The sequence below is a fragment of the Thamnophis sirtalis genome, unplaced genomic scaffold (assembly GCF_051295495.1).
Source record: "Thamnophis sirtalis isolate CommonGarterSnake01/CBP01778 unplaced genomic scaffold, rThaSir2_p1.2 scaffold_1, whole genome shotgun sequence".
NCBI classification, from domain to species: Eukaryota; Metazoa; Chordata; class Lepidosauria; order Squamata; family Natricidae; genus Thamnophis; species Thamnophis sirtalis.
This window is the reverse complement of record NW_028261381.1, coordinates 136,905,109-136,932,555: the sequence shown is the minus strand read 5'-3', so window position 1 is coordinate 136,932,555 and position 27,447 is coordinate 136,905,109. Positions and strand designations below refer to the sequence as shown.

The following is a 27,447-nucleotide window of genomic DNA, read 5'->3' as shown; positions in this document are numbered from 1 at the left end:
TTCAAAGGAAATAGACATTCCTTACTTTTTATTCTCAAAATATGCTATGGTAGCCTGTCTTAAGAAAATTATTCATGGCACTGAGCTATACATAATGAAGAAAGAATGTTGGACATACCTACAATACCAGGATACTGATTTTTTTGTTTTTGCTGACTTCATATAACTGTTTACTCCCTTCTATTCTTAGTTTCTCCCTCGTGTTTCCACCCATATAAATATGAATGAGTTACTTAATTTGTTGTCTACAGACTGTTTTCCTTTTGAACCCATCATATGTAAAGTTGGTGGTGTTCAAGAAGAAATACACTTCCTTTACAAAAGCACTTCTTCTTTTGAGACAGTGTAATCTTCCATTTTTATAAGTACTGGTTTTTTTTAAAGTGTATCAAAATTTAATTTTTCCTGGTGTAATTTGCGAGTAATATTTAAGTCTGTCAGAATATGTAATTGACCATTGATTCAGTTCAATCTTACTACTATAATATAAAAAAATCAAATTTCCTGATAAATGTGGTCCTTATGAGGGCAAGAATTACCTATGATTGTGTTGAAGAAACCGAGTGCTAACTTTTTCAGAGGCTCTTTACATTTCTTTACTAAATATTGTCTTTTTTAATTTTTGAATTATGTTTCAAAATGACAAATCAGTATAAACCAATTCAGTTTTCAATAACAAAGAGAGCACTCCTTCCTCAGTATCTCAATAAAGTTAGCTAACACATCTTATTTAAGAATAGCTTTATAAAAATATTACTCTGTTTGCAGTTGGGACTAAGAATAGACAAGAAGAGGAGGAAGTTGTTTCTGGATTGTGGAATACTAAATTCAGTTTCCATTAAATTCAAATTTTCATAATTATATTGCAGTATAATTATAGTGAAAAATTCAATTAGTACAAACTTACTGCAGTCTGAATTAGTATGGTCAAGGAACATATTTATTTGCTAGATTCAAAGGACCAACCGGTATTTTGTAATACAAGTTTCCTTTAGTCAAACCCAATGTTTTAAATAACATCTATTTTCCTTGTGAGCTATTGTTTTGTTTATTCTTATTTTACCAATACATAATCCAACAATTTGTTTTTAATGAAAAATTGAGACATAAATTCTCAATGCGCTGTTAGATTTTACTTTAGAAGACACTACCAAAATACATGTCGTAATGTTAAGGATATTGGATGTAGAAGGAGACTTGTTTGTGAGTAGTTTATGGCCCATTGGCACTTGTATCTTTCACCATTTGCACAGCAACACCTTAGTGTATTGTTTAGTATGTGAAAGGACTCATATTTATAAAATGCAAATATGTAAGTATAAAAATAGTGACATATATATTTCAGATTGTGTACACTCTTAATTAATAGAGATAATCTTTATCACTTTTATGAAAAAAGTGCAGTAAAAGTATGGGATGTATTTTTTTCCAGTTCTTTAGATTTCTTCCTTGGTGTTTTCATATAGTTCATATGTCTCCTCCTGTGTTCAATTCCAGTCAATGTCCCACTGAATTGGACTCATCTCTATGTTGATATGGATTGTACATCTCTTTCTTTTTATCCCTTCTCTTCTTCCCTTCTCCGTTTTATTTTTTTTTGATGGGACAAAATTTGTGGAATGTTTTACAAAAACTTAAGGTGTGCTTAAGCATTTTATCAGTTCAAAGTTGAAGTTATCTTGGACCATTTCTTTATTATGTCCCATTTGAATTAAGGATATCAGTGCTGTCTTCTGCTATTTTAGATAGTTATAGCAAGTGTGAGTGTTGTGAGTGTTTGGCCCTGTTCACAAAATTACTTTCATAAAATTAATTTTTTTTTGTATTTAGAGAGTCTGTGTGTACACACTGATACACACATGCATATTTATACATGCATATAAATATATATGATTTCATTTTTTTAAAAATAGCCCTATATAAAACCAAAAATATTAGTACCTTGGCTGTTTACTTGTAGTGCATGACTGACGTCCTTCTCAATAATCACATGGTGCTTCTCTTGCTTAAATCATTGATTTCCATAATTTTTTTCTTCATTTCATCCTTATTTGCCAAACACTTGTGACAAATATTTTAGTATTTTAACTATAGAGTTAAAATGCACTTAAATCTCCTCTGTTATTTCAATGTCTGCTTCAGGGAGAAAACTCCATTTTCCAAAAACATGATTAAAATAAATGCCTTATACAAAACCTCATTCTGTGTTCTGGTTAATGACTGAAATATTATATATCTGGATTTGTTGATGCACCTTTGAATACCTAAATTATGTATAGTGTGAGAGATTGTAACATGGTGTGAATTTATTCAACTTCGTCACCAAGCATTTATTTTCATTTCAGAGAGATTTGGCATACCCAGGTCCTGTTGATAAAATGTCAAGCAATGGGACCTTGGAACTCTGTTTTCTCTGGCAAGATGCCACCCTCAAAAAGCTCTCAAAACTTGGTTTTTCTCCCAGGATTTCAATTAGCTTTATGGGTGGGGCCTTCAAGTGTATTCATGTCGTCGTGGAGGTATACCAAGGCATTTTTGATCATTTTCATTTATTTTTAACATGGTTCATTGTCCAGAGCTGATTTGAATTGGGCCTCCCTACAAATCTAATAAATTACATTGTCACGCAAAAAAGTTGGAGGCTGCATTCCTGGTACCCCTGATAAAAATAAACTAGCAGATGAGGAAGACAACTTTTCTGATGTAAGATTTCAGGAGTGCATAAAGTGGGGACTGTAGGGTTAAAAAGCCTGTTCCATCAGATCAGCTGGAAAAGATTAACACTGGGAGCTAATCCTTCAAGTAGTTAAGGGTTTAAAAGTAATAACCAGCTCCTTGAATTATACTTGAAAGCCTTTTGTTAACCCCAGTACATCTCCTAAATCAAAGATGTTAGCTGGATATACTGAAGCATATCAGTGACTGCCCAAATTGCTGCAATCTGAATCAGCTGCAACTTCTGAGGTATTCAAGATCTGAGGTATAAAAGCATGTTACAATAGTCCATATGTGAAGTGACCAAAGCATCTCTGGCCAAACAGAGTACAATCAGGGTAAAGGTAGATCTACGTAAATGCCTTTTCGATCAGAGCTATCACCTGCTTTTCAAGCAGAAGTTGCACATTTAAAAGCCCCTCAAATTGCTCACTAGGCCCTAAGTGAGGTAATACATCCCTCCCTGGGTGTTGGTTATGTTTTTTAATTGTATTTGGAAGTTATGAACTGCTCCAGAAACTATCTGAAGGGGCAACTCCCATTCACCAATTCTAGGAGGCCCAAATATCCATAGCCATTTACTGTTATTACCCCATCCAGACCCTCATGGCCTCCAGGCACTGGGACAGCTGATTGACAGTACTATCAAAATGACCTATCCAGCTGATGAATACTGTTGCTTTATACTCCTTCACTTGGCTGGCAGAGTTGATTTGTGGATGGCAAAAATAGTTCATTAAAAAGAGTTACATTTTAGGAATGAACATTCCTAAATTTTGATCTCTGTCTTTCTGTTTCTTCTTCTCAATTCAGTAGACTGCTAATAAAGCTTCACTTTCTATTTGAAGAGGCTATTTGAAAAGTTATTGATGCTTATTGAAGTTATTAAGCCAATGGCTGCAAATTGTCCATCCTTGTACAACTTTCCTTGTCACCCTGCATACAGGCCAGGTTTATTCACTACTTTTTAAAAACTTATGTTAAAAATATTAAATTTATTCAACAAACCAGGGGAATTGTGTGTGAAGCTATATCTATACACAGAATCCAGAATCGGCACTTTAATCATTGCACTGTCTTGAGCCTTTGCAAAAATGTTACCTAAAAGTACATTAGATTGCAGCTGAATTAGGCAAAGAAGGGAGACCAAGATTGTGTCTTTATTTTTCTCCTTAGTTTTTATATAGAATATATTGCAGTCAAGAGTGCTATCTTTAAATCAGAAGGTTAACAAGTTATTGCAAGTAATTTTATCCAGGAAATCTAATGGGAGAAATAATTCTAGAAAGCTGATAAGGAAAAAGAGGAGGGGGAAAGAAATAACAGGAGAGGAAATTATAAATCAATTTTTTTTTTTTTGCAATAGAGAATACGTGAGTTAAGTGATACTGCTTGTTATGCAGTAATCCAAACATTACAAAATAAAATAATTACTTAAGCAAGCAGAAAGTAAATAAGCAAATTATGACAAAAAGCAAGAAAGCATCACAACTAGAAAAAAAAGAAATTGCTGGGTTTTTTTGTTGCAATACAGGCTTTTGCAAAAAAAAAATCACCTCCTCCATTATTACTTTATTGTTTTAAAATAAAATGCAGTGTTTAAAACAGTGATCCAACATTTCTGGTGTCTTGCTCCCATGTTATGGTGCATTAACCTCTTCTCAGGGCATGGAGCTTGCGAGCAACTTTCTCCAGTTCCGCTTCAATTGCAGCCAAGCTTTCCAGTTCTTGCTCCTAAAAGAAAAAAATAATAATGATGCAAATCATTAAAGCAGAATGTTGTATTCGCTTTAACTGTTGATCTCTATCCATGTACTGACCAATGGATTCAAAACTGCTTAACTTGGGGGAATTTAGCCAATGTTGGCTAGGTGCATTTATAAAGTTGATTTCTATCAAGTTGGAGTAAGGATCTATCTTCCTCCAATCTAGCACTCTTCAGGTGTTTTGGAATATAATTTTCATAACTCAACAGTCAAATTCACTTCCTATATTCATTAGCCTGTATCAAATGCCAGCAGAGACATTATATCTGATACAGGTTCTAGTTTAAGGAAGAGTGGTCTGTACTATTTGGCAATGGTTCTACAAATTCCCATCTATCAGCCTAACCTAAAATAGCCAAGGACTGAACCTCAACTTTCAGTGTCTACTACTGTGATTCTTCTCTGGGTTCATTCTTAGGATATTCTACCATTCTGGATATTGGAAGGGCACAGCCTGCAGCACAAAGTGATTCCATGGAGGCAAGCACAAGAATATTCACAAGATCCTGTCTGCTGAATTCAGTCCATAAGATAAAACTCTTAAGAAAAAGCCAATTTAGATTTTTCTGATGCCAAAAAGAATTTATGGTTGTGAAATACAATGGTTGTAAAATACAATACTTTATGAATAATTACAACTGACAATTACTATCTTTAGTAGCCTAACCATTGTTCTTTCATGAATGGATGTACATGTCTAAATGGATGTGCCCCTGTCATATTTCTTTTTCCTCTCATCCATACAGTCAAGAGTATTCAAAGAAGCATGGAGCAATGAGACAAAAAAAAATCCCCCTCTTCCTTTTTCTCCTTGTACTCAGCTGATGGCAAAGAGTTTTCTTCTCCTACTGGTACCTGAGCAACTGTTGTCAAGGTTATCTTGTTGATTCCCTGATGCATTGTTATTGCAATTCCATGAAAACCTATGCTAGAAAGGTGAAAGCAAGCCAAAATAGTTAGATTAGAAGAAAAGAAATAATCACCTGGTTTTGTGATTCATTAAGTGGGCTTATTTTGTTTTCGGTACAAAGCTTTGCAAATACAGAGCACCAGAGGAGAAAAGGGAGGAGCAATCCTTTATATATTGTCTTCAGCAAAATTGACTCTATTGTGCGGCCAAATGAAATAACTGCCTTGGACTGTCACCTGTTTCCTTCCCACCTCTAAGTAACAGCATGATGGTGATGCTGCTTCATTACTGACTAAAGCAAGCTGGATATCTTACCTAATAATTTTCACTAAATTATATAATAGGTGGAATCACCTGAAGAGTCTCTTGATCAAGAGGTGGAGATAAAAGTAGATAGATAGATAGATAGATAGATAGATAGATAGATAGATAGATAGATAGATAGATAGATAGATAGATAGATAGATAGATAGATGATAGATAGATGATAGATAGATGATAGATAGATAGATAGATAGATAGATAGATAGATAGATAGATAGATAGATAGATAGATAGATAGATAGATGATTGATAGATAGACAGACAGACAGACAGGTTTACACACACATACACACACAAAGCCACTGTTCAGCTCATTCAATGCACATCAGTCCTCCTACACTAGTATTTGTGTCAAGGAACTGGTAGTAAAAGAACTGAATAAAGAGTGGAAGGTACTAGAGAGATAGAACAATCAAAGACGGAGATGCGTATTCTGCTATAAACTACTTAATTGGCCTACTGCTATTAAGTTGGATCCCCACCTCCAGTCCGTGGATCAGCATTGGTCCGTTGTATGCCAGCAACCAGATTGCAGGCAGCATGCAAAACCACGCCCTCTCCAGTTCACAGAAAAACCTGTCTCCACAGAATTGATCCCTGGTGCCAAAAAGGTTGGGGGCCACTGCATTAAGTGACATAATGCCCAGTTTTGCAGTAAGAATCAATTGCTAATTTTGTTGGCTTCTATGTAATAAAAGGGGAAGAACGAGCAAGCATCTCCTGCTTTCTTTTAAAGCAGCAAGCTACTTTGGGTCAATATGCAGAGAATAGTATTTCAGCCGGTGACTTGTCAACAGGGATGAGTAATTCTAGTTCACTCCCTAAAAAGGGGCCATAACAATGTTTCCAAATGTTTAGGATATTATTTATTTCAGTCCTTGGGTTGAAGCTGTAATCAAAATGCGAAGGGCTATCAAGCACTGGGAAAACCAGGAGATTCAGGCAGTTCAAATGAGTATAAAGATTTATTGCAAGCTTAACGCTCTACAAGAATCTGGCCAAGTGACCCTTAAGGGAATGTGCAGGAGTTAAGCAAGGAATTCAAGGCGGGCTGGCTTAGATCTCTTGCAGGTGGACAGGGACTCATGATTTATGATACGTTTGACCCAGTGGTGGGTTTCAAATTTTTTTAGAACCTCTTCTGTAGGTGTGGCCTGCTTTGTGGGAGTGGCTTGCTGGCCATGTGACTAGGTGGGAGTGGCTTGCCAGCCATGTGACCGAGTGGAAGTGTCTTGCCAGTCATGTGACTGTGTGGGCATGGCCAACTTGTAAAATGTGGTGAAACTCACTTAACAACGCTCTTGCTTAGCAACCAAAATGTTGGCTCAGAAACTCTGGCATTTGAAGCATGCAAGTCTTAAAGCTGTCAAGTTACAAGACCCTTCCACCCCAACACTTTAGAAAAAAAAATCCCAGGGGTGTTCAAACTTGACAGCTTTAAGACTTGTGGACTTCAACTCCCAGAATTCCTCCTTTCGCTCTCTATCTTGATGATGTACGGACTGGCGGGGGGAGGGAGCTGGAACCGGATCTAAATGGCACTAGATTTGTGAAACCTCTTCTATAGAAGAGGTTAGAACTGGCAGTAACACACCCCTGGCATGACCAACTCAATGTCACTCACGTTGATAGGCGCTTCGCCTTAGCTGTTACAATGTAAGAAGGGTTAACCGGAGAGGCAGTTTCTGTAAGCAAGGCAATAAATATTAGGCTAGAAATAACACCAGAATGTTTCCTTCCTGCCTTCCTTACAGGATTAGCCTTGTAAAGTGGGAAAAACCAAAAGGAGATTCCTTCCAACAACCGGTTCTCCGAACTGCTTAGAAAGTTAACAACCGGTTCTCCCGACTAGGTGTGAACTGGCTGAATCCCACCACTGGTTTGACCTCTCCCTCAAGCTCAGTCTGGTCATCATCCAGAAGGGTTTTGGAAATATATTTAAAGATTATTCAGATTCAGAGCATTTTAATAGAATGATTTCTAGCTTTTGAATCTGGATCTTTGACCAGAGCAGCTTTTGTAATATCCCATGTAATTACTGAAATTTAGGACATATACGTTACAGTATAAGGACTACATGCTGGGGCAATTTTTATTACAACTTTCCTTGTCTCCTTTATTACAGGCATGTTATTACAGGCTTGAACTATTATAAGAACTGTGAACTTGAATCCAGAGATCATCGAGTCACATTACAGTCACTCTCTAGGCATAATAGAACCCACTTAAAACATTCAGGATATTTCATACAAAAGAATTATATTAGCAATAGCAGTAGACTTATATAGCAATAGCAGTAGACTTATATACCGCTTCATAGGCCTATCAGGCCTCTCTAAGCGGTTTACAGAGAGTCAGCATATTGCCCCCAACAATCTGGGTCCTCATTTTACCCACCTCGGAAGGATGGAAGGCTGAGTCAACCCTGAGCCGGTGAGATTTGAACCGCTGACCTGCTGATCTAGCAGTAGCCTGCAGTGCTGCATTTTAACCACTGCGCCACCTTGGCTCATAGATATCATTTACCTCTAAAGATACAATAAAAAGACTCTCTGCTACATCCATCTCAGCTCACATAATGAGCTGAGTAGCAATCACAAGATGACAATTGTATGCATGTATAAATGGGGTTATCATGGGACAACCACCATCTTTCCTATTTTGCCTATCCGCCTCCAGTGGACATCACTGTAGAAAGTTTATAAAACACAACCTTACAATTTGGAAAAAGACAGAAGAAAAGAGGGAACCCTGAAATAGCTCGAAATAGTGCAGAAAAGTTACCCTGTACTTTCCAGTATCAATTCTCCCTTGATTTGGTTTACAATTTCAGAGGAGAAATAAATTCCTGTGAATTTCTTTGGAAGGGGTAGAGTATTCTTGCCCTAATTTACTTAAGATGTGGTCAAGTGTGGTATGTGGATGGCCAGTCTTTTGCTGTCAGCATTTCTGCAGAAGCCTGCAACCTCTCTGGTTTTCCCATCTTCTATTATCTGACTAGAAAATAAGCTCAAAATTTACACCAAGAGAAATTCTCAAGCATTCTTCTGGCTTTTAACACTTCATTCAAAACATGGTTTCTACAAGAATTTGTCAACCTACCTCTGTCCTCCTGTTTGCACTTCCTTCTTCATCCTTCTTTTCTTCAGGGATGGGAAGAAGTGGAAAACCTTGTTCGCTGTCCTCTTTTGAATGATGCTTCTGCAGCCGCCTTGCTTCATCTTCTGGAGAGCTATGGAGGTCACGTGTGTCGTGGGATTTGACAGCCATTTTCATGGATCTATCTGGATCTTCATCACTTTCATTCTCCTCTGCACGCTTTGTAGTAGTCAGTTGTTTGGCCAGTTCATCCATCTTGTTCCATCTCTTAGCATCTTCTACATCTTGGAAAGGTTTTTTTTCCATCTCTTCACTTTTGGAATTGCTGTCAGGGGGGGAGTCATCATCCTGTCTTGTTCCATCTAGAAAATGATGCCCTGTACTTTTCACACTATGATACTTATCTGTTGTATCTTCTGAGATATTTTTGTCATCATCTTGATTATCTATAAGGAAAATAGAATTAGATATAAATCATCTGTTTTCTTTTCCTTCAGAAGTTAGATTTTGGTGCTATCACTAAGAGGAAGAAAGCTGATTTAAAGCCTTGTCAAATGGCCATCTAAAACAGTGTTTTTCAACCACTGTGCCACGGCACACTAGTGTGCCGTGACATAGTGTAAGGTGTGCCGTGGGAAAATTACTTTATATATAGTCAATATAGGCACAGAGTTAATTTTTTTTAACATTTTCTAATGGTGGTGTGCCTCGTGATTTTTTTCATGAAAAAAGTGTGCCTTTGCACAAAAAGGTTGAAAAACACTGATCTAAAATACAAGGCATTGGAGTGTATTAGGATGTGAAATCACCTTTGCAGGGTACGTGGAATGGTGCTATATCATAAAATTGATCAATCATCTGGTGCTGTGTAAAAAGATAAGCCATTTTTGAGATTTGGTGCACTCACCCCAGTTTACCAAATTAATTCTTTTTCAGTGGGACAGAAAATGATGCTGAATCCTAACCATCTTCTGTGTGACTTGCTTTGTTATACATAGTTGATATAAAATCTATTAGGAGCTCAGAGTATGCACAGGTGGGTATTTCAATTGTCATCATAATAGGAATAGCATTTAGACTTATATATCACTTCACAATGCTAAGTGGTTTACAGAGTCAGTATATTGCCCCCAACAATCCAGGTCCTCATTTTTCCAAGTTCAGGATAGAAGGCTGAATCAAAGTTGAGCCGGTGAAAATTGAACTGCTGGCACTTGGCAGAATTAGCCTGCAATACAGCATTCTAACCATTGCACCATCACAATACTTTATCTAAGGATTGCATAGTTTCCATGTGGCAACTGCCCCCAATCATATATATTTGAATACCCTGGACTACAACTCTCAATCAATGTGAACAATTGCTATAGCTCTGTGAGCCTCCTATCAGCTTTGAATTGTTTCATTTGTTTGCCCAGGATTGCAGATTTAACACTGTAATTTAGACTTTAGGATATTACAGAAACAACTACAGTATTAGAATATCTACTTCATGCTTAGAAATGTAATTGATACAACATATTTTAATACAATTTTACTCCATATGTGATATGTTGCAACCACTGGTTGTCAATTAATTGCCGATACTAACTTTTAAATTCCTAATGAGACCTATTTAACACAAGAAACTATTTCCATTCCTTTGACGCCTGTTCCTGTCATTTACTATTAAGAGCTTACATATAAGAAACAAGATGATCTTGGTTGTCACCCCAGTACTTAGGAAAGCTGTTTGCTGCAGGGCTCAAATATGCATCTCAAATAAGAACATGTGTCTTCTCCAATTTATTTCCTGCAGAAATGCTGGATTGTAATTCTTATAATTTCCCAGTTTTCATATCCATTTGCTGGAAATTGAAATCCTACACAACTGGAGGCACTATGTTATGAAAGGCTGAATTATTATTTGGAGAAGATTGGGGAATATCTAAGGTGACAATCTTATTTGCTGAAGCTAGAAATAAATGTATGTAGGGAGCATGTTTGTTTGTTTTTACAAAATTCACTAAAATTGATGTCCAACATATTCATGCAATCAGTCAAAATTCATTTATGGTCCAAGGCAGTGGTGGGTTCCTACCAGTTCAGTCCGGTTCGGCCAAACTTGTAGTAGTTTGGTGGCCTGGGTCGCTGGAACCGGCAGCGACCCAGGCCTGTCACACCCTCAAAGCGGTTCTCGGGGCGGCACCGTAGGCACCGCCATCTTGGTTTTTGTTTCTGCACATGTGCATCAAGTACACACATGAAATGCCCATGAGTGAACCAGCAGTAGTGACTGCCAGAACCCACCCCTGATCCAAGGCCAAATGCAAGAAAAAAGACTAACAATCTATAAAAAGGAATAAAAATTATGAGATAAATGCTGAAATAATTAACAGTTGCTATAGCATGAGGGAGGAACCAGATGGTTTGCAATAACCAGGGCTATTTATTAAAATGTTGCAATCTTTTCTGAGGTTTCTCAAGACTCATCACCCAGAAGAAAAGTAATGGCTTCCAGGTTGCAACAAAAATTAGAGTTGTGTACACGTATTAAGTCCAATAATCATTGACTGTAAAGTAGACATTTTAATAGCATATGTGAGACAGATTCTAGCTCCAAATTTGCCCAAAAACAAGTTCAGTTTTCATATAGGAGACTTAAATATTTATTTTTATGCATGTTATTTATCAAATTTATACACCATCCATTTCACCTAAGTGGCTCTAGTTGGTTTATAAATAAAAGTCATCCAGCCATATAAAAATATAGATAAAAACAAAGTTAAAAATGGGGCATAACTACTGTACGTTTAAAACTTTAAAAGGCAGAAGGAGCACCCTCAAGCCAACAATCAACCCCAGGGATTTATGTGGTAATAACAATAGCATTTAAGCTTATATACTGCCCCATAGTGCTTTACAGCATTTTCTGGGTAGTTTATAATGCAAAAACATTATTTGGCTATTACCCCCAACAATCTGGGTCCTCATTTTACCAACTTTAGAAAGATGGAAGGTTGAGTCAACCTTAAGCTAGTCAGGATCAAACTCCAGGCTGTGGGTAGAGTTTGTCTGCAATACTACACCAGGGCTCAGATGTTGTCTTAATAGGTAGTGCCTCAATATGGGCCAAAGAAAACAGTTTACCGTGAGGACTGTATAAAAATATACTTAGGAACAGTCCTGGGAGAAGGGGAAATTATGCTGTAAAAGCTATGGGGAACGTTGGCTCTATCATTTTGGATATCTATATCCAGATCCTCTGCTTTAGTTAATCCCAAAGCTACTAGCGCTGACAGGATAAGATTGCAAAATGTGAAGTAATCATTAATCTGTCATCTTAGCAATAAGGAGAAGCTATCTAGCAAGTAAGTTCCCCAATAGACTTGCTTCAGCCAAAATCTAAAAGGTGGCAAATATGGGTCGACCCCACATATTAAAAGTTGAGTTTGAGCCCAAACTAATAGACATACCATCTTCCCTTTGATCATCCACATTATCTGAAGTGGTAGGATGTTCCTCTTCAGAAGCATTCCTCTCTTTCTCTTCTTCTTCATCCTTTTCTTCTTCCTCCTCCTCCTCCTCTTCTTCCTTCTCAATTTGCTCTCTGATCTTGTCAACTTCTTCTTCCTTCCTTTCCTCTTGACTCTCTTTGAAAACATGCTCCTTCTCATCCTCAGATTCCTCTGTCCCTGCAACTTCTTCAACTTCCTGCTGTGTCTGCTTAAGTACATCATCTTCTCTGATGTCACTGATGTGATTGTCCATTGTATCACTCCAAGGCAATCCTTCCATTTCATCAACTTCATTGCCCTCAAATCCTGCTATGTTCTCCTTTTCATCATCAGGATCAACATCTTGACTCCTTGGCTCTCTCTCTTCCAAGCTATTCCTCTCCTCCTCTTTCAAAACATCCTGTTTACTCTGAAAAGACTTTTCTGCTTCCAGCTCGGCCAAAGAGGCCGTTGGCTTCTCATTGTGGGTGTCCTCTGATGGATCTGAAGGTCAAAAATAGGACAAGCAAACCGAAGATGGATTGAAAGCCATATTAAAATAGAATTGCAAACTGAAAGCAAATCAATTTCACATGTCCTTTTGGACAACATTATATATTTCTTACCTGCATTTATTTAACTAGAGAGCAGCACATTTTTTCCCCCCAATCTACTATTTCAAGATTGAATTTCATGCTTTAAAGGTAGATCAGACTATTCTATTTCTAATTCTATTCCACTAACATATGAGTTTATTATCCCTAATATCCTAGCTATAAATTGGAGTAAATTGATACTCGATATCACTGGGCTTTAGCCATAATTTTAAAAAGTATAAGATCTGGATTAAGTTATACTCTTTGTTTTATCTTGGTTAAGGATTCCCAAGAAGATTTTTTTAATGCATACATTAAAAATTATTCCTTGTTCTGATGCAAACAAAAGAATGCCTAGATAGAATTCTTTTTAGAATATGGGATAAGATAAATATAACTGAAATGCATTCTTAAAGTTTTCCAAAAATTTTCACTTTGAGTCTGCCAAAAGGTATCCTGGGACTCTGGATTTTTTGCCATCACAGACTAACTTGGCTCTGCTCCTACATTTTTTAAAAATAAAGTGATTAGTTTGCTACAAATGTAACACTAGATTAATTTCCCACAACCCTAGAAATCTTCATGTACATTGACACATCAGAGAATTTGCTGTTCAGTCGCTAAGTTTTGTCTGACTCTTTGCAACCCCATGGACCATAGCACGCCCAACACCCCCCCTCCATCCTCTGCTAATTCCTGGAGTTTGCCCAAAATTATGTTCATTGAATCGATGACACTATCTAACCAATCAGAGGAAGTACTGTTTGAAATGTAACTCAGGAAGGTAAAAAAGCTCAGGTATTTGTACTTCCTTTTTCTAACAGAATAGAATAACAGAGTTGGAAGAGACCTTGGAAGCCTTCTAGTCCAATCCCCTGCTCAGGAAGCCGATCCTATACCAGTGATGGTGAACCTTTTAAACACCAAATGTCCAAACTGTGTGTTCGTGCAGGCCCAAACTGAAAGGTGCACGCACGAGTGTGCGCATGTGCAAACATGCGTGCAGGGACATGCATGCACAGACATCCTCATGCATGCACAGCAGAGACCCAATAACCAGCTGGCCGGCGGGGCATCCCAACACCGGCAGTGTGGCAAGTGGAAAGATCTTTTTCTTTCGTGAACTTCTGTTTTGTCGTTTGCAGAGAAACAGAAGCTCACAAAAAACTGTCATGGAGATCTGACCTGGGGTGAAAGCGCGCGTGCCAGCAGAGAGGGGTCTGTGTGCCACCTCTAGCACACCTGCCATAGGTTCACCATCATGGCCTTCTACCGTTTCAGACAAGTGGCTGTCCAGTCTGTTCTTAAAAGCTTCCAGTGATGGAGGACCCAGTGCCACATTCTGAAGGCAGCCCGTTCCACTGATTAATTGTTCTCATTGTTAGGAAATTTCTCCTTAATTCTAGGTTGCTTCTCTCTCTGATTAGTTTCCATCCATTGCTTCTTGTCCTGATTTCTGTTGCTTTAGAAAATAGGTTGAGCCCTTCTTTTTGTGGCAGCTCCTCAAATATTGGAACATTGCTAGGTACACCCATGTTACATCTATCCTCCACGAGCTGCACTGGCTTCCCATCAGTCTCCGAATGCGCTTCAAGGTGCTGGTCATTACCTTTAAAGCCCTACATGGCTTGGGACCTGGATACCTACGGGACCGCCTCCTGCCACATACCTCCCAACGACCTATAAGATCGCACAGATTGGGCCTCCTTCAGGTACCATCGATCGGGCAATGCCGGTTGGCGACTACTCGGGGGAGGTTTTTCTCTGTAGCTGCCCCGGCCCTGTGGAATGATCTTCCCGCAGATATCCGGACCGTTCCCACTCTCTCGGCCTTCCGTAAAGCCACTAAAACTTGGCTGTTCTGGCAGGCCTGGGGCTGTTGACCCCAAAATATGGTCCAGCCCCACTCAGAAATGGGGTGCATGGCGTGTTTTTTAAATCTTTCTTTTCTTTTCTTCTCTCTCTTTTTTTTTTTTTTTTTTGATTTATTGTATTGTCAGCCGCCCAGAGTCCTACGGGATTGGGCAGCATATAAATGTTATTAAACTTCTAAACTTCTATCATGTCACCCCTAGTCCTTCTCTGCACTAGACTAGCCATGCCCAGTTCCTATAATCATTCTTGGTATGTTTTAGCCTCCAGCCCCCTAACCATCTTTGTTGCTCTTCTCTGCACTCTTTTCAGAATCTCAACATCTTTTTTTTATACTTTGGTGACCAAAACTGGATCCAGTATTTGAAATGTGGTCTTACTAAAGCATAAAAAAGTGGTACTAAGACTTCACATGATTGTGATTCTATCCTTCTGTTAAGGCAGCCTAGGATTACATTAGCTTGTTTGACTGCTGCACTCCTGGTTATATTTTATCACATTTCTCTGTTTTTGTTGGCATTAACAGTAATTTTTAAATGATTGCTGTATTATATTGAATATGTTGTTGGTTATATATATCCAGTAATGTGGGGAGCTGGCTTATACCACTTTGAAAAAGTCAGTTGTTAAATTTCTTTTTTTTTCTATTTCCCTTTTTTCCTATTTTCCAAAGCATTAGAAGGCAAGACAAGAAACAATGGATGGAAACTAATTAAGGAGAGAATCAACCTGGAATTAAGGAGAAACTTCCTAACAGTGAAAACAATTAAGTAATGGAACAGCTTTGCCTTCAGAGGTTGTGGCTGCTTCATTACTGGAGGTTTTTAAGAAGAGACTGGACAGCCACTTGTCTGAAATGGTATAAAGTCTCCTGCTTGAGCAGAGGGTTGGACTAGAAGACCTCCAAAAATTTTAAGCTATATGGTGTTTGTAGCTGTTTGTAGCTGTTTATAACATAATTTTCCTTATTGGTTAAGATCAGCACTACAGAAGATTAGATGCTATCAAAATTTGTCCTTGCTGTGAACCAAGCAGTGCGGAGATGACCTGGTCACAGTTGTCACAGAAACCAGTTTGGCTGTGAGGCAGGTCTGTGTCCCAAGGCCATTTGAAATAACATCCACATTTACATTGCTTGGAAAGGATTATGTAGAGGTTATGCTGACATCAACCTCTTTCTGTGTTCCCATTGCCTTGGCTTTCAAGGACTTCAGAAAGCTCATCTTCAAAGCCACTGTTTTTCTTCTGCTGCTCTGTTCTTTCACTTGCTCCTGTTTCAGAAATGGAAAAGAAGAATATAAACATGTTTTCAGCACTTCTTTAGTTGTTGTTGTCGTCATCAATATGTGTCCCCTCACCATTACAAATGCATAGTATACCAAAAGTCAAATCTAAGGGTTCCAATATCCAATATTCCAAATTCTAAGAGGCAGCTACAAAGAAGAGGGAGTCAGGCGGTTCTCCAAAACACCTGAAGGCAGAACAAGAAGTAATGAATGAAAACTAATCCTAGAACTAAGGAAAAATGTCCTGACGTTTAGAACAATTAATCAGTGGAACAACTTTCCTCCAGAAGTTGTGGGTGCTTCAAAACTGGAAGTTTTTAAGAAGAGATTGGACAACCATTTGTTTGAAATGGTGTAGGGTTTCCTGCCTGAGCAGAGGACCTCCAAGGTCTCTTCCAACTCTGCAGTTTTCTGTTATTCTGTTAAATCTTTCCTATTTAGTAATAGAGGAGCAGGAGAAAGAATAATTACAACTGGAATAATTATGACTATGATGTATACTACTATAAAAACATGTGCACAGAATGTCACACGGTCAGCTAACTTAACTATGACTTCAACTACAGTTACAATCAATACCAGCTGTGGTGTTAATTCATACTTCTTTCATTAACAATTCTGCTTTCATCATGATGAAGATAGCAGTGCAATTTCTGATCAAGCTTCCTGGGAGTATGTTCCCTTAAAGTCAATGGATATACAGGTTGTCCTCACTTAACATTGATAGTTGGGACTGGAGTTTCTGTTGTTAAATGATTTGGTCATAAAATGCAATGTCATGTGATTGCTTAGCGATGGCAATCCAGATAGTTCCAACTGTTGTTGTTGTTACGCAAGGATCACAGGTTGATAGGGAAGAAGCTACTTGCCAGTTTCTGACAGATTCCAACAGGAACTCAATGGGGAAGTCAACGGGAAGTTGCAAGTCCCAGTCACAGCAAATCTTTTCTTAGATAGCTTGCAAGTAGGGCGGTGGACAGGTAAATGCTATCAAGTGCAGGAGGGCAAGTGGGGAATAGGTGCTGTGGCACAGTGCAAGTGTGGGTGGATTGGAGGTGGGAACTGCAGCCTGACATGAATGCAACTGGGCAGATGAGTGTTACTGAGTGCAGATGGAGGGGTGCTGCATGCAGATGGGTACTATAAAATACAAGATCACCAGAATCTTGTATTGTGTAGCATGGCTTCTCCATACAAAAAGTGGCAGGAATGGGAGAGCATTACAGAGGAACTTGCAACTTCCTGCTGGCTTCCCAAATGACTGGTTTTTGAGGCAGCTGTTATCCATACCCATGACGTCCAGCTCATAGTTATCAGTATTTACTTATTTATTTATGTCGGACAGCATTTCAAAATGTACTATCAAATGTTTTCCTGAAATCAAAGTATATTATGTCTACAGCCTTCCCAACATCCATTAAAGTAGTTCTCTGAGTTCTCTGACCTGAGGTTGGTCTGACAAGATTTATTCTTAACAAATCCATGCTGACCCGTTAATTACTATATTTTCTTGAAGCATTTACAATCTCCTTGTGATCTGCCCTACAATTTTATCAGGCATTGATGCCAACTTGATTGGTCTGTCATTTGCTGCATTTTCTATTTCTCCCTTTTGGAAACCAGGGAAAATATTATGTGGCATTCTCACATTATGTATAGACATAATCCTATCTGTATTACATTTTTAAAAATTCCCATAATAGTAGATAGCTCCCATACACAAAAGGCACAACATTCCAACAGAACTGTACCTTGAAATGCAATCTCTTGAAGCTCCCTTAGTAAGTTTTGATGGCGAAGGATGGAGCGAATTCTTTCATCTGAAAGAACAGAAGGGTTTATTATTTTAGTAGCAACAAATTGAGGTGGCATGCAATGGTTTTGCTCATCATAGTTTTATTGGCAAACCAGTTACTTGAGTTCAACTTTTTTTAAAAAAAAATTAAAAATGGTTTTTGACATACATGTTCTTAAAACTTTAACATTCAATCTTGTTAACTTCTAAATAGTTTAAAAGAAAATTGGAAAGCAAATGTACCTCCTTGGAGAGTTTCTAGGCATTCTTGGCTGATTGAAAGTGGTTTTGGCTTCGCTACTGTATTAGAAATAACCTCGGCAATGCATGTCATCACCTAGAAAAAGACAATATATTTATATGGACTTTAGATTTAAATTTTCCTTCATGGTGTTTTGTTTTATATGTGAAACTCTCCCTGCACCACTCCTGTTCTGTTTTATCCTTGCAACAATCTTGTGAAATAGCACAGATTGGAAGCCACCTGGCTTTGGTTAGCCATAAAGCTTAAAAGCTAAGAAGGTTTTGAACCTGGTATTCCTTTCTGCCATGCTGAATTCTAATCCAACATTAACATAATATTGTCCCATTAGAATGAAAAATCTGTTTGTGATTTCAATTAAATGCAGTGCAAACTTCTCAGCATCATTTTTGCTATTTTCTCATAGTTGGAATTACTATCCTTGGCACTAAAATTGTGTTTTGTTTCTTTTTCCATTATGCTCAGGGGTGGGTTCCTGCCAGTTCTAACCTTTTCTATAGAAGAGGTTCCACAAATCTACAGCACCATTCATAACCGGTTCCAGCTCTCCCCCCCGCCCGTCCACATATCATCAAGACGAAGAGCGAGAGGAGGAATTCTGGGAGTTGAAGTCCACAAGTCATAAAGCTGTCAAGTTTGAACACCCCTGGGGTTTTTTTCTAAAGGATTAGGGGTGCAAGGGTCTTGTAATTTGACAGCTTTAAGACTTGCGTGCTTCAAATGCCAGAGTTTCTGAGCCAACATTTTAGTTGCTAAGCAAGAGTGTTGTTAAGTGAGTTTCACCACATTTTACAAGTTGACCATGCCCACCCAGTCACATGGCTGGCAAGCCACTCCCACCCAGTCACATGGCTGGAAAGCCACTCCCACCCAGTCACATGGCTGGAAAGCCACTCCCACAAAGCAGGCCACACCTACAGAAGAGGTTCTAAAAAATTTGAAACCCACCACTGATTATGCTGTTCTTTTTCATGTTCCTTTTTGCTTCCTATATTCTTCCCATATACTTTAGTTTGTATCAAATTTGAATTGAGCAGGCTTTTAATAAAGGATATCATCCAACAGAAAGTTATGATAGAGAACTCTTTAGAGAGAACTAATCTTTGTAAAGCCCATCTATTGTTTTTTTAAATGACGAATATATTATTGGTATAATCTAGGTCAGGTCACTGTATAAACAAGTCTGGGTCACCAGCCAGCAAATGATATCTGTGGGATTAGAAATTAGATAAATGCACACGCAGAGTTGTAAAATGATATTCGTCTGCTTTTTAAAATCTCTCTTATTGTGGATTTAAGGCTTTATTTTAAATACACTGAATAAAAAGACCTATGAAATTTATATCTATATTGTAAGACTTTTTTAGTAGAAACTTTCACTTGGTTTTCAATTGGAGAAAAGTAGTATTCTTGATTTTCATGTACCTCGCATCTGCACCAAGAAAAATTGGATCTGTTTCTTGAATTACTGGGTTTTTTTCTATGTACAACATCTCCATCTTGTGTGGAATGATTCAATTTATTTGCTTTTATCCATCAAAAGCTCTTTCTAAAAGTGTCAGCCCTTTGAAGCTGTCCAGATCAGGATACAGATTTCACAAAAAGATTAGAACTAAATTCTATATTAGAATCTTGCAAGTCTAATTGTTTTTTCCTCTTCTCTTTCTCTTATACTTGAGTGAGTCAAAGAGAAGCCATCCTGAGTTTCTTCCTAATAATGTCTCCCTTCCCAGGCCTTAAAGAATGCTTTTTTATTTTTGTAACAGCTTCTGAATATTTCCCTCAAAGCCACCTCCATGGCTCACTACGAAAACTCATTATAGACTACCTGGGGGTTATAAACAGAAAAGACAAATATAGATAGATATTTTTATCCTATAATTAACATCAAATTCAAACTTCTGAACAATCCACTCAACAATTACAACTACTACATCTCCCTACTTATCAAACTCATTTTAGAAAGGCACTCTTGGATATTATTGGTTGATATCCTTGAAAATTACTAATCCCTCATCTGAAACTTTTTTGGCAAGTTTCACATTAATATTTTGAAGGTGTTCTAATGTCATCCAACCATATTGTGCAAATAACGAGGGAAACTTTCTTTCTCTTGCCAAAGCTATATCTACTTCTGTCTTTCACTATGCTGGAGATTTAGACATTTTGTTCTTATTTGGGAACTGGCAAGCCTTTCATTGCTAAGCATGTGTTAAAACTTCATCAAAGAATTGCACATAACAACAGACTGCACATGTGTGGGAGAGAAAATATGAAGGTTTTGATTGTCTTTCGAAGACTGCATCAAATTAAAGGAACAAATGAATATCTGAAGAAGTGGGTGTTTAAACAATTGATTATTCAGATGAACTGTCTTTCTATTATTATGCATAGATAGATATTGAATGCATGTGGAACACACAACGGTAGAATTGACCTAAAATATTAAAATAGAAAGCACCAAGAAATGCTAATTCATATTATATAAGCAAAAAAATATCTATTTTTAGAAATTAACCTCCATTCCATCAAATAAACATGAATGTCAGGATTTCAAAAACCTTCATTTCAAGTAAACAGTGTGCAGTCATAAGAAAAGAACAAAAGGAATCAGAAAGGTATCGAGTGGGGAATTTTTGTGTAGCAAACAGCAAAATTAGAATTATTGCCCTAAATTTGTCTTGTAGTTTGAACACCAACAAAAAGAAGTGAGAATCTTTCATATTATTCTAACAATAACCAATGTGATATAAAAGCAAAGTGCCAAATTCAGGGGGACCAGCTTTGAACTTTTTCCTGTTTTCAGAAATAGTTCATTTGTGTCTTTTGCTTATTTTCTTATTTGATTTGAAGGTTAGTTAAGGATAATAAAATTTTATTTTAGAAACACTGAGTAAATAACTCCTTATTCTCTCTCTCTCTCTCTCTCTTATATCTATCTATCTATCTATCTATCCATCCATCCATCCATCCATCCATCCATCCATCCATCCATCCATCCATTGAACAGGCATGTCTAACCCATGTTCTGTAGCCCTGAACAGTTAATAATGCAGCCTCACAAAATATAATAAAATATATTTTAAAGGACATTTGTTATTTATATACGTTAACTATATTATATTTTATGTGTGGCCCAAGATAATTGCTCTTCATTCAGTATAGCCCAGCCAAACCAAAAGGCTGGATACCCATGCCATAGAAACTTCATTTGTGGAGCTGCACTTTGCTGTATTACTTGAGAACTTAGTGAGGATGATGCTGGTAATTTATTGCTGTGGAAGTAGGGTGAATGTATAATCATATATTTGACCTTCTTACATTGTCAGCTATGCTACATGAGTCTCAGTTGCTGGAAGGGCTGCTTACAGAAGTCAACTTTAGATTAGAATTTGGCTATGTGTCTCAGCAAGAGACAGCATATGGCTGACCTTGGCTGGATTTAGAACCTAAGCTGGATGGGGCCTGTTTAATGTGATCACCAAGGACTTCCAAGCAGAGACTGCAAAACATCCTAGGTGGCAAATAATTTCTCTCTGTGTGGATGTGGCCACACACTCAAAGAAGTAGAACTCAACTCGGGGGAATTTTTTCGTTTGTGTTTACAAGGGAACCCACTGATTTTCAAGCGCTTTTAAATGAGAAATAGTGTTATTGGAAAACATCTTGTGGTACAGTAAATGAGCCGAGTGTTTACCAATGGTACTGAACTATAACTATTTGTTGCTGTGAGCTTCAATAGGACTTTCCCCCATGTAACAATCTATTGGTTTCAGATTCCCAGCATTTTCACGTAATAGTCTATTACATTCTCATTACCATATAGTTCATTGGATTTCTTGGATAATATTGTATTTAATTGTTTTTAGATTATATTTGGACATTGCAGAAAAATATCCAATAGATTGTTTAAGTATTAATTGTATATAAAATAGTGGAATCATAGGGTGGGAAGGTCGTTTGGAAGTCTTCCAGTCCAGCTCCTTGCCCAAGGCAGGAAGTCTTATGCTATTCTGGACAAATTGTTGTCCAAACTTTTCTTGAAAACCTCATCCACAATTCCAGTTTTTCCATTAATTGTTCTCATTGTCAGAAAATTTTTCCTTATTTCCAGGTTCTATCTCTTAAAATAAATCTCTTTATTTTAATAAGTTTTCTGGCTCATGTACTATTTTCGTCTTTGTGTTGTAGATTTGTATCCAAAATATATACAGCTGTAATAAAATCCATTTTTCTACCAGCAAGAAGAGTTTTCTTTTTCTGTGTGTACCTTATGCTATTCTTCTCTCTCAATTTTTTGCTTTTTCAGATCATTTCCATTTGACTGAACCTATACAAGATTGTGCAACAATCTATTTCTAGTGCTCTCCTTTTATGAGGCAAAGAGTCACTTATATTTGGCCCACAATCCAGCAAAAACCTGCTTAAACCCATTTATATCTAGTCCACATATAGTATATCTGACATTATATGTCATATCATATAGTGAACTTTTATACAAATATTATTCAGGTGCCATATTCTTTTATCTTTGACAACAATATGCTGCTCTGTGCTTTTTCTAGTATTTTTCTATTTTCTGTTACTGAATTCTATAGCATAGCATATCTTTTTATAGTGCAACACATGAATTCAACCCATGGACAAGAGTTACGGTGCAGATGGCATCATTAAAATGAAAGAAAATGCAGCACAGATTCAATTGCATATTGAAGCATCTACTGTATATATAGAAAGAGGGGAATTTATGGGCATTTTAGGAAACTCATAAATGGCATAATAACAGCAAATCATTAGGCAATCTGCATAATACAGTGCCATTAAAAGCACTGATGTACTCCTAATGAAAGAATATGTAACATTTTGGGCTTCCAAATAAGACAGCAATCAAGATGTTTGAAATCTTCCCAAAACTGCTAGTTGGATATGCTGACTTCTAAACCACACAGCTCCTCAGGCACCCGGCTGGCAGAAACTGGATAGAGTTGCAGAGTGCAGAGTTTTAACAGTATTGGAAATTATAGTCTGTTTGTAGAGATTAAGGATAATTAATACAGCAAAGAAGCTGGGAAAAGTTTCCTGGTTGTTTTTTTCCATCAAGGGAAAATTGAGAAATCCCTTGCCATTAATTACATTAAAAATGAGGAAAATAACTACATTTTCTATTTAGGAAAATTAGAAGAGGGCAGCAATTTTGAAAATCCAGCATATTAAACAAAATAATTGACTATTCTGACTGTAAACTCAGAATATAAACTGTTTGTTTCTGGAAGCCACACACATAGACAAGCCCCAAGTAGATATCAGACCCAGCATTGGAAGCTTTGGTAGCCTTTACAAGTCTCAGGATTTTTGGTCAACTTTAGCCTTATGTGGAAGGTGTTAACCTGGGAAGAATATTCATAGAGCCAGGCATGTGCTTATCAACTTGCCCCTGTATCCATTCAATAAAAATCAGCCAATGTTCAAATCAAGCATTGGCAACCTGTAATTAGAAATGTATGAATTCATTTTCATGAATGGATTTACTTGTTAATATGCAGTCTGTGAAATAGCCTATGTATTCATATCTCAATCTCATAACTGATAGAAGTATATCGTTCATCCAATTTGCCACACAGTGGAAAAAATATTCCAGATTCTAATTGTATATATGTTATAGTAAGGGAAAAGTTCCCCTCGCACATATGTGCTAGTCATTCCTGACTCTAGGGAGCGGTTCTCAGCTCCGTTTCAAAGGCAGAGCGCTGTCCAAAGACGTCTCTGTGCTCATGTGGCCAGCAAGACTAAACAGCAAAGGAGCATGGAATGCTGTTACCTTCCTACCAAAGGTGGTTCCTATTTTTCTACTTACATTTTTACATGCTTTTGAACTGCTAGATTGGCAGAAGCTGGGACAAGTAACAGGAGCTCACGCCATTACGCAGCGTGAGGGGTTCAAACCACCGAACTGCCAACCTTTCTGATTGACAAGCTCAGTGTCTTAGCCACTGAGCCACAGCGTCCCTTTTACGTTACACAGTAGATATATATATATATACCACTGTAGATGAGGTCACACATTGTGTTAAGATATAAAACATGGCTTACACAAAATACAGCATCTGGGTTCATCATGGTAAGCTATACCACCCATCACATTATAGTTTCATGCAATCTCTGAACCCAACCCATCTGTCCAGAAAGTTTAAAAGCATGAAAGGGAACATCTAGTTCACACCCAAACCAAACCAAAAAGCAAAACCCTCCACTCCATTGGCACCATGTCGTTCAATTCACACAGGTCTGATATACTTTATGCGTATCACATACATAATACACAGTTTTCTCAATCAAAGGTATCTTGATATGTGCTCCAGAAAACTGCACCAAGATGAAATGTTATGGATAACTTGGCAAGAAGAATAAATACATTCCAAAGATGTCAGTACCAACTGGAGTTCAGAGGCAAAAAATATCATTCATGCAAATAATTCTTCAAATCCAGATTCGGTAATTATGTCTCATCGCCACTATGCATATACCATGTATGCTTTCAGTTATCAGTAGTTTACTGTTCCTTTAGGCCACCTGAATAATATAAATATGTATATTCTTCCTTTGGCTCTTCCTTTTGATTTATATTGCCTCCTCTGTATCTAGTGACTTGTAATGACCATTTTCAATATGCTGTCAGCAACTCTTGAGTTTTTAAAAAGCAACAGGTAAAGTCTAGCTGACAATGAACTTACACAGGATATATATGAAAAGCTGATCCATTAAATTTTCATACTTTTAAGAAAAGCATTTATAACTGTTTCTGAAAGCTAAACAAATTTCCCCATTGTATTATTTGCCATGCATGTTAACAGGACCCAAAAAATTATAACAAATAAAAATTCTCTGTAGTTTCATTTCAGACACTCTATCAGTTATAAAATCAGCACAAAACTGATTTTATAACTGTATATTTGCACACATTCTTTATTTCTTCATGGATGCACTTGCAATTATATACGGAGTTTAAAATATTTATTGCAATTACTTTTCATAATTAGATCTACAAAACTTCTATGTACACTTGAAAATTTAATGTGTGAAAAGACTTAGCAATCCCATTATTTCAAGAAGGTGTAAAAATGATAGATCATACATTTATAGATTTGTACATACCTACCAATAATACATAACAATATTCCTGCTTCAAATCTTTTTTCCCCCCAACTCACCTTGGTGTCATCTTGAGTTGTTGGATTTATTACTGGAAGTGAAATGACTAAGAAAGAGAGAAAAGGAAGAATGACTTTAATATTTCATTGTCTATGACAGTTCCAATCAGAATGTTTAATAGATTTGTGGTGTGAAGAAAATCAGTAGAGAGGTACACAGGAGACTGTAAACCAGACCACTAGTATATAAAACAAGCATCAGAAATTTGCTCACCTTTTGCATTTAAAAAAATAGTTGCTACTAAAAAAAAGAATGGATGAACTGAGCGGATGAGTTTATGGAGGACTCAATCTGCAATCAGTTGAGTCTGACTAGTGAATGGAACCATGGTCCGTAAATGCACTACATGGCATTCAAAGACACAAGTAGAGCAGTAACTGAGAAGCATGGACATTTCATAAGACTGAAGATTAGAATTGCAATTTCTTTTGGTTTTTAAAATAAAACTCTTTGCCAACTTTGCTTTGCTGTTTTGGAACTTTAAAAAGTTTGAGTAAAAAGGAGATTCTATGGAGATTCTCAGTCATCCAGGTCATGGTTGTCCCAAAGGTGCTTTTTCAAGAGGCAACTGGTCTTTCTGTTTTTTTTTTCTTTGTAGACATTTAGCTTCTCATCCAAGAAGCTTCTTCAGCTCTAAAGAAGCAGCTTCAGGATGAGAAGCTAAATGTCTTCAAAGAAAAACCAGAAAGTCCAAGTTGCCTCTTGAAAAAGCACATTTGGGTCTAGTAAAAGGGAACTTGACATTCAAGGATGATTTTGTTGTCACTGGCAATAGTCTAATGAAGTGTCACTAGATTTCCTACCGCTGACTTCCTCATCATCATCATCGCAAAGCAGGCCTTCTTGTTCGAATAGGCACCGAACACTACCACATAACGCCGGCCAGTACATTGGCTATTCGGGCAATGGCCGCGGCGGCTCTGTCCTTGGTGCTGAAAAGGGCAGCCTAAAGAGGACAGCGCCTCGGAACAAGTTCTCCCACCTGCCTCTTGAGCTTACCTGGGGCTACCAGGAGGAAGGCTGCGAAAAACGCCGCGCGAGTCATTCCGCTGGCCGAAGGGACTGCGGGGTGAAGGGTGGGGCCGTCCGGCTGCGCTTCTTGGCTTTGTCGGCGGGGCAAAAAGATGGGAGTGGGGCTTGGCTTGTCAGAAGCGATAGGCGCTGACCTTGACCGAGCGCCGAGTCGCGAAATAGATTATCCGCTGTCCTTGCCCGTCCCAAGATCCTCTGCCTTCTCGAAAGCGGCTGCCGACAATCTCCGACCGAGCACTGCAGCAGCAACCTGGCTTATATATTCGGCCCCCTCTCCTCCGGAAACGGCGTCAGGAGGAAGCTCACTCCCCCTCCCAGGAAGGCCCCGTCCAATCGCTTCTCTGCGGGGATTGCAGAGCCAGGGTGAGGTGAAACTGACCCTTCGCCTGATCACCTAACGAAGCAAAGGAGGAAGGCGGGGCCGGCAGCTAGCAGCGCCTCGCATCTGGAAGAAAGAGACAACCAACAGCAAGTTCGACCGCTCTCTTTCCAAGCTGTAAAAAGTGCGCGGGTGTTGGACCGTCTCTGGTGCTGGATAAGCTGGGAGATGAAAGCTCAGCCCATCACACTGAGAAACAGAGAAGACAGGATGTCTTCTGAAGCATCTTTAGGATCCTGTGCTTGATACCTTTTAGGACTACATTTTAGTGTAGTGAACGGCCAACCCGGGAGTGGGAGAGATTGTCTTCCCAAGCTGTGAAGGAAGCGCCTTCTCATCTAAATATACAGTAGTGGCCAAAATTGTAGAAATCTTTTGGGGAAAGTGTACAGCATTTTTGAGGTTTGATGGCTAATAACTTTTTTGGAGTAGTACCATAACGTTATATATCAGTGGAAAGATAATTTAATCAAGAATGTAATGCAATAACGTTTATGAAGGATTTGCTATTAGAATAGCAGTTATAAAGAATAAAAGTGAAACACGTAGAAAAAAACAAGATATACAAAAATTATCACCATGTCAGTTAATACTTAGTTGGGTAACCTTTAGCATGAATTACAATGTCTTCCCATGAAGCTTTTATAATGTGAAACCAAGATTGAATGATTGCGTCTATTAACTGGGTTTTATTGCTGGCTATGTTTGGCTATAACTTTTCACAGA

At 37.9% G+C, this 27,447-nt stretch overlaps 1 protein-coding gene across 2 annotated transcripts; it reads right to left on the bottom strand.

Annotated features, from left to right (window-relative positions):
* Window positions 1-3,855: 3,855 nt before the first annotated feature.
* On the bottom strand, window positions 3,856-26,631 carry CHGA (chromogranin A). 2 transcript variants are annotated; one of them, XM_014067107.2, is made up of 8 exons: window positions 26,310-26,626; window positions 25,310-25,356; window positions 18,083-18,176; window positions 17,796-17,864; window positions 15,931-16,029; window positions 12,270-12,794; window positions 8,818-9,260; window positions 3,856-4,449 (listed from the first exon to the last, which is right to left on the bottom strand). In XM_014067107.2, exons 1-8 carry the CDS (start codon window positions 26,353-26,355, stop codon window positions 4,366-4,368), a joined length of 1,407 nt encoding a protein of 468 aa, XP_013922582.2. In that variant the 5' UTR covers window positions 26,356-26,626; the 3' UTR covers window positions 3,856-4,365. The 2 variants fall into 2 exon arrangements, with proteins under 2 accessions (XP_013922582.2, XP_013922583.2); XM_014067108.2 differs by lacking the exon at window positions 15,931-16,029 and having other exon boundaries at window positions 26,310-26,631.
* Between the last annotated feature and the right edge of the window lie 816 nt (window positions 26,632-27,447).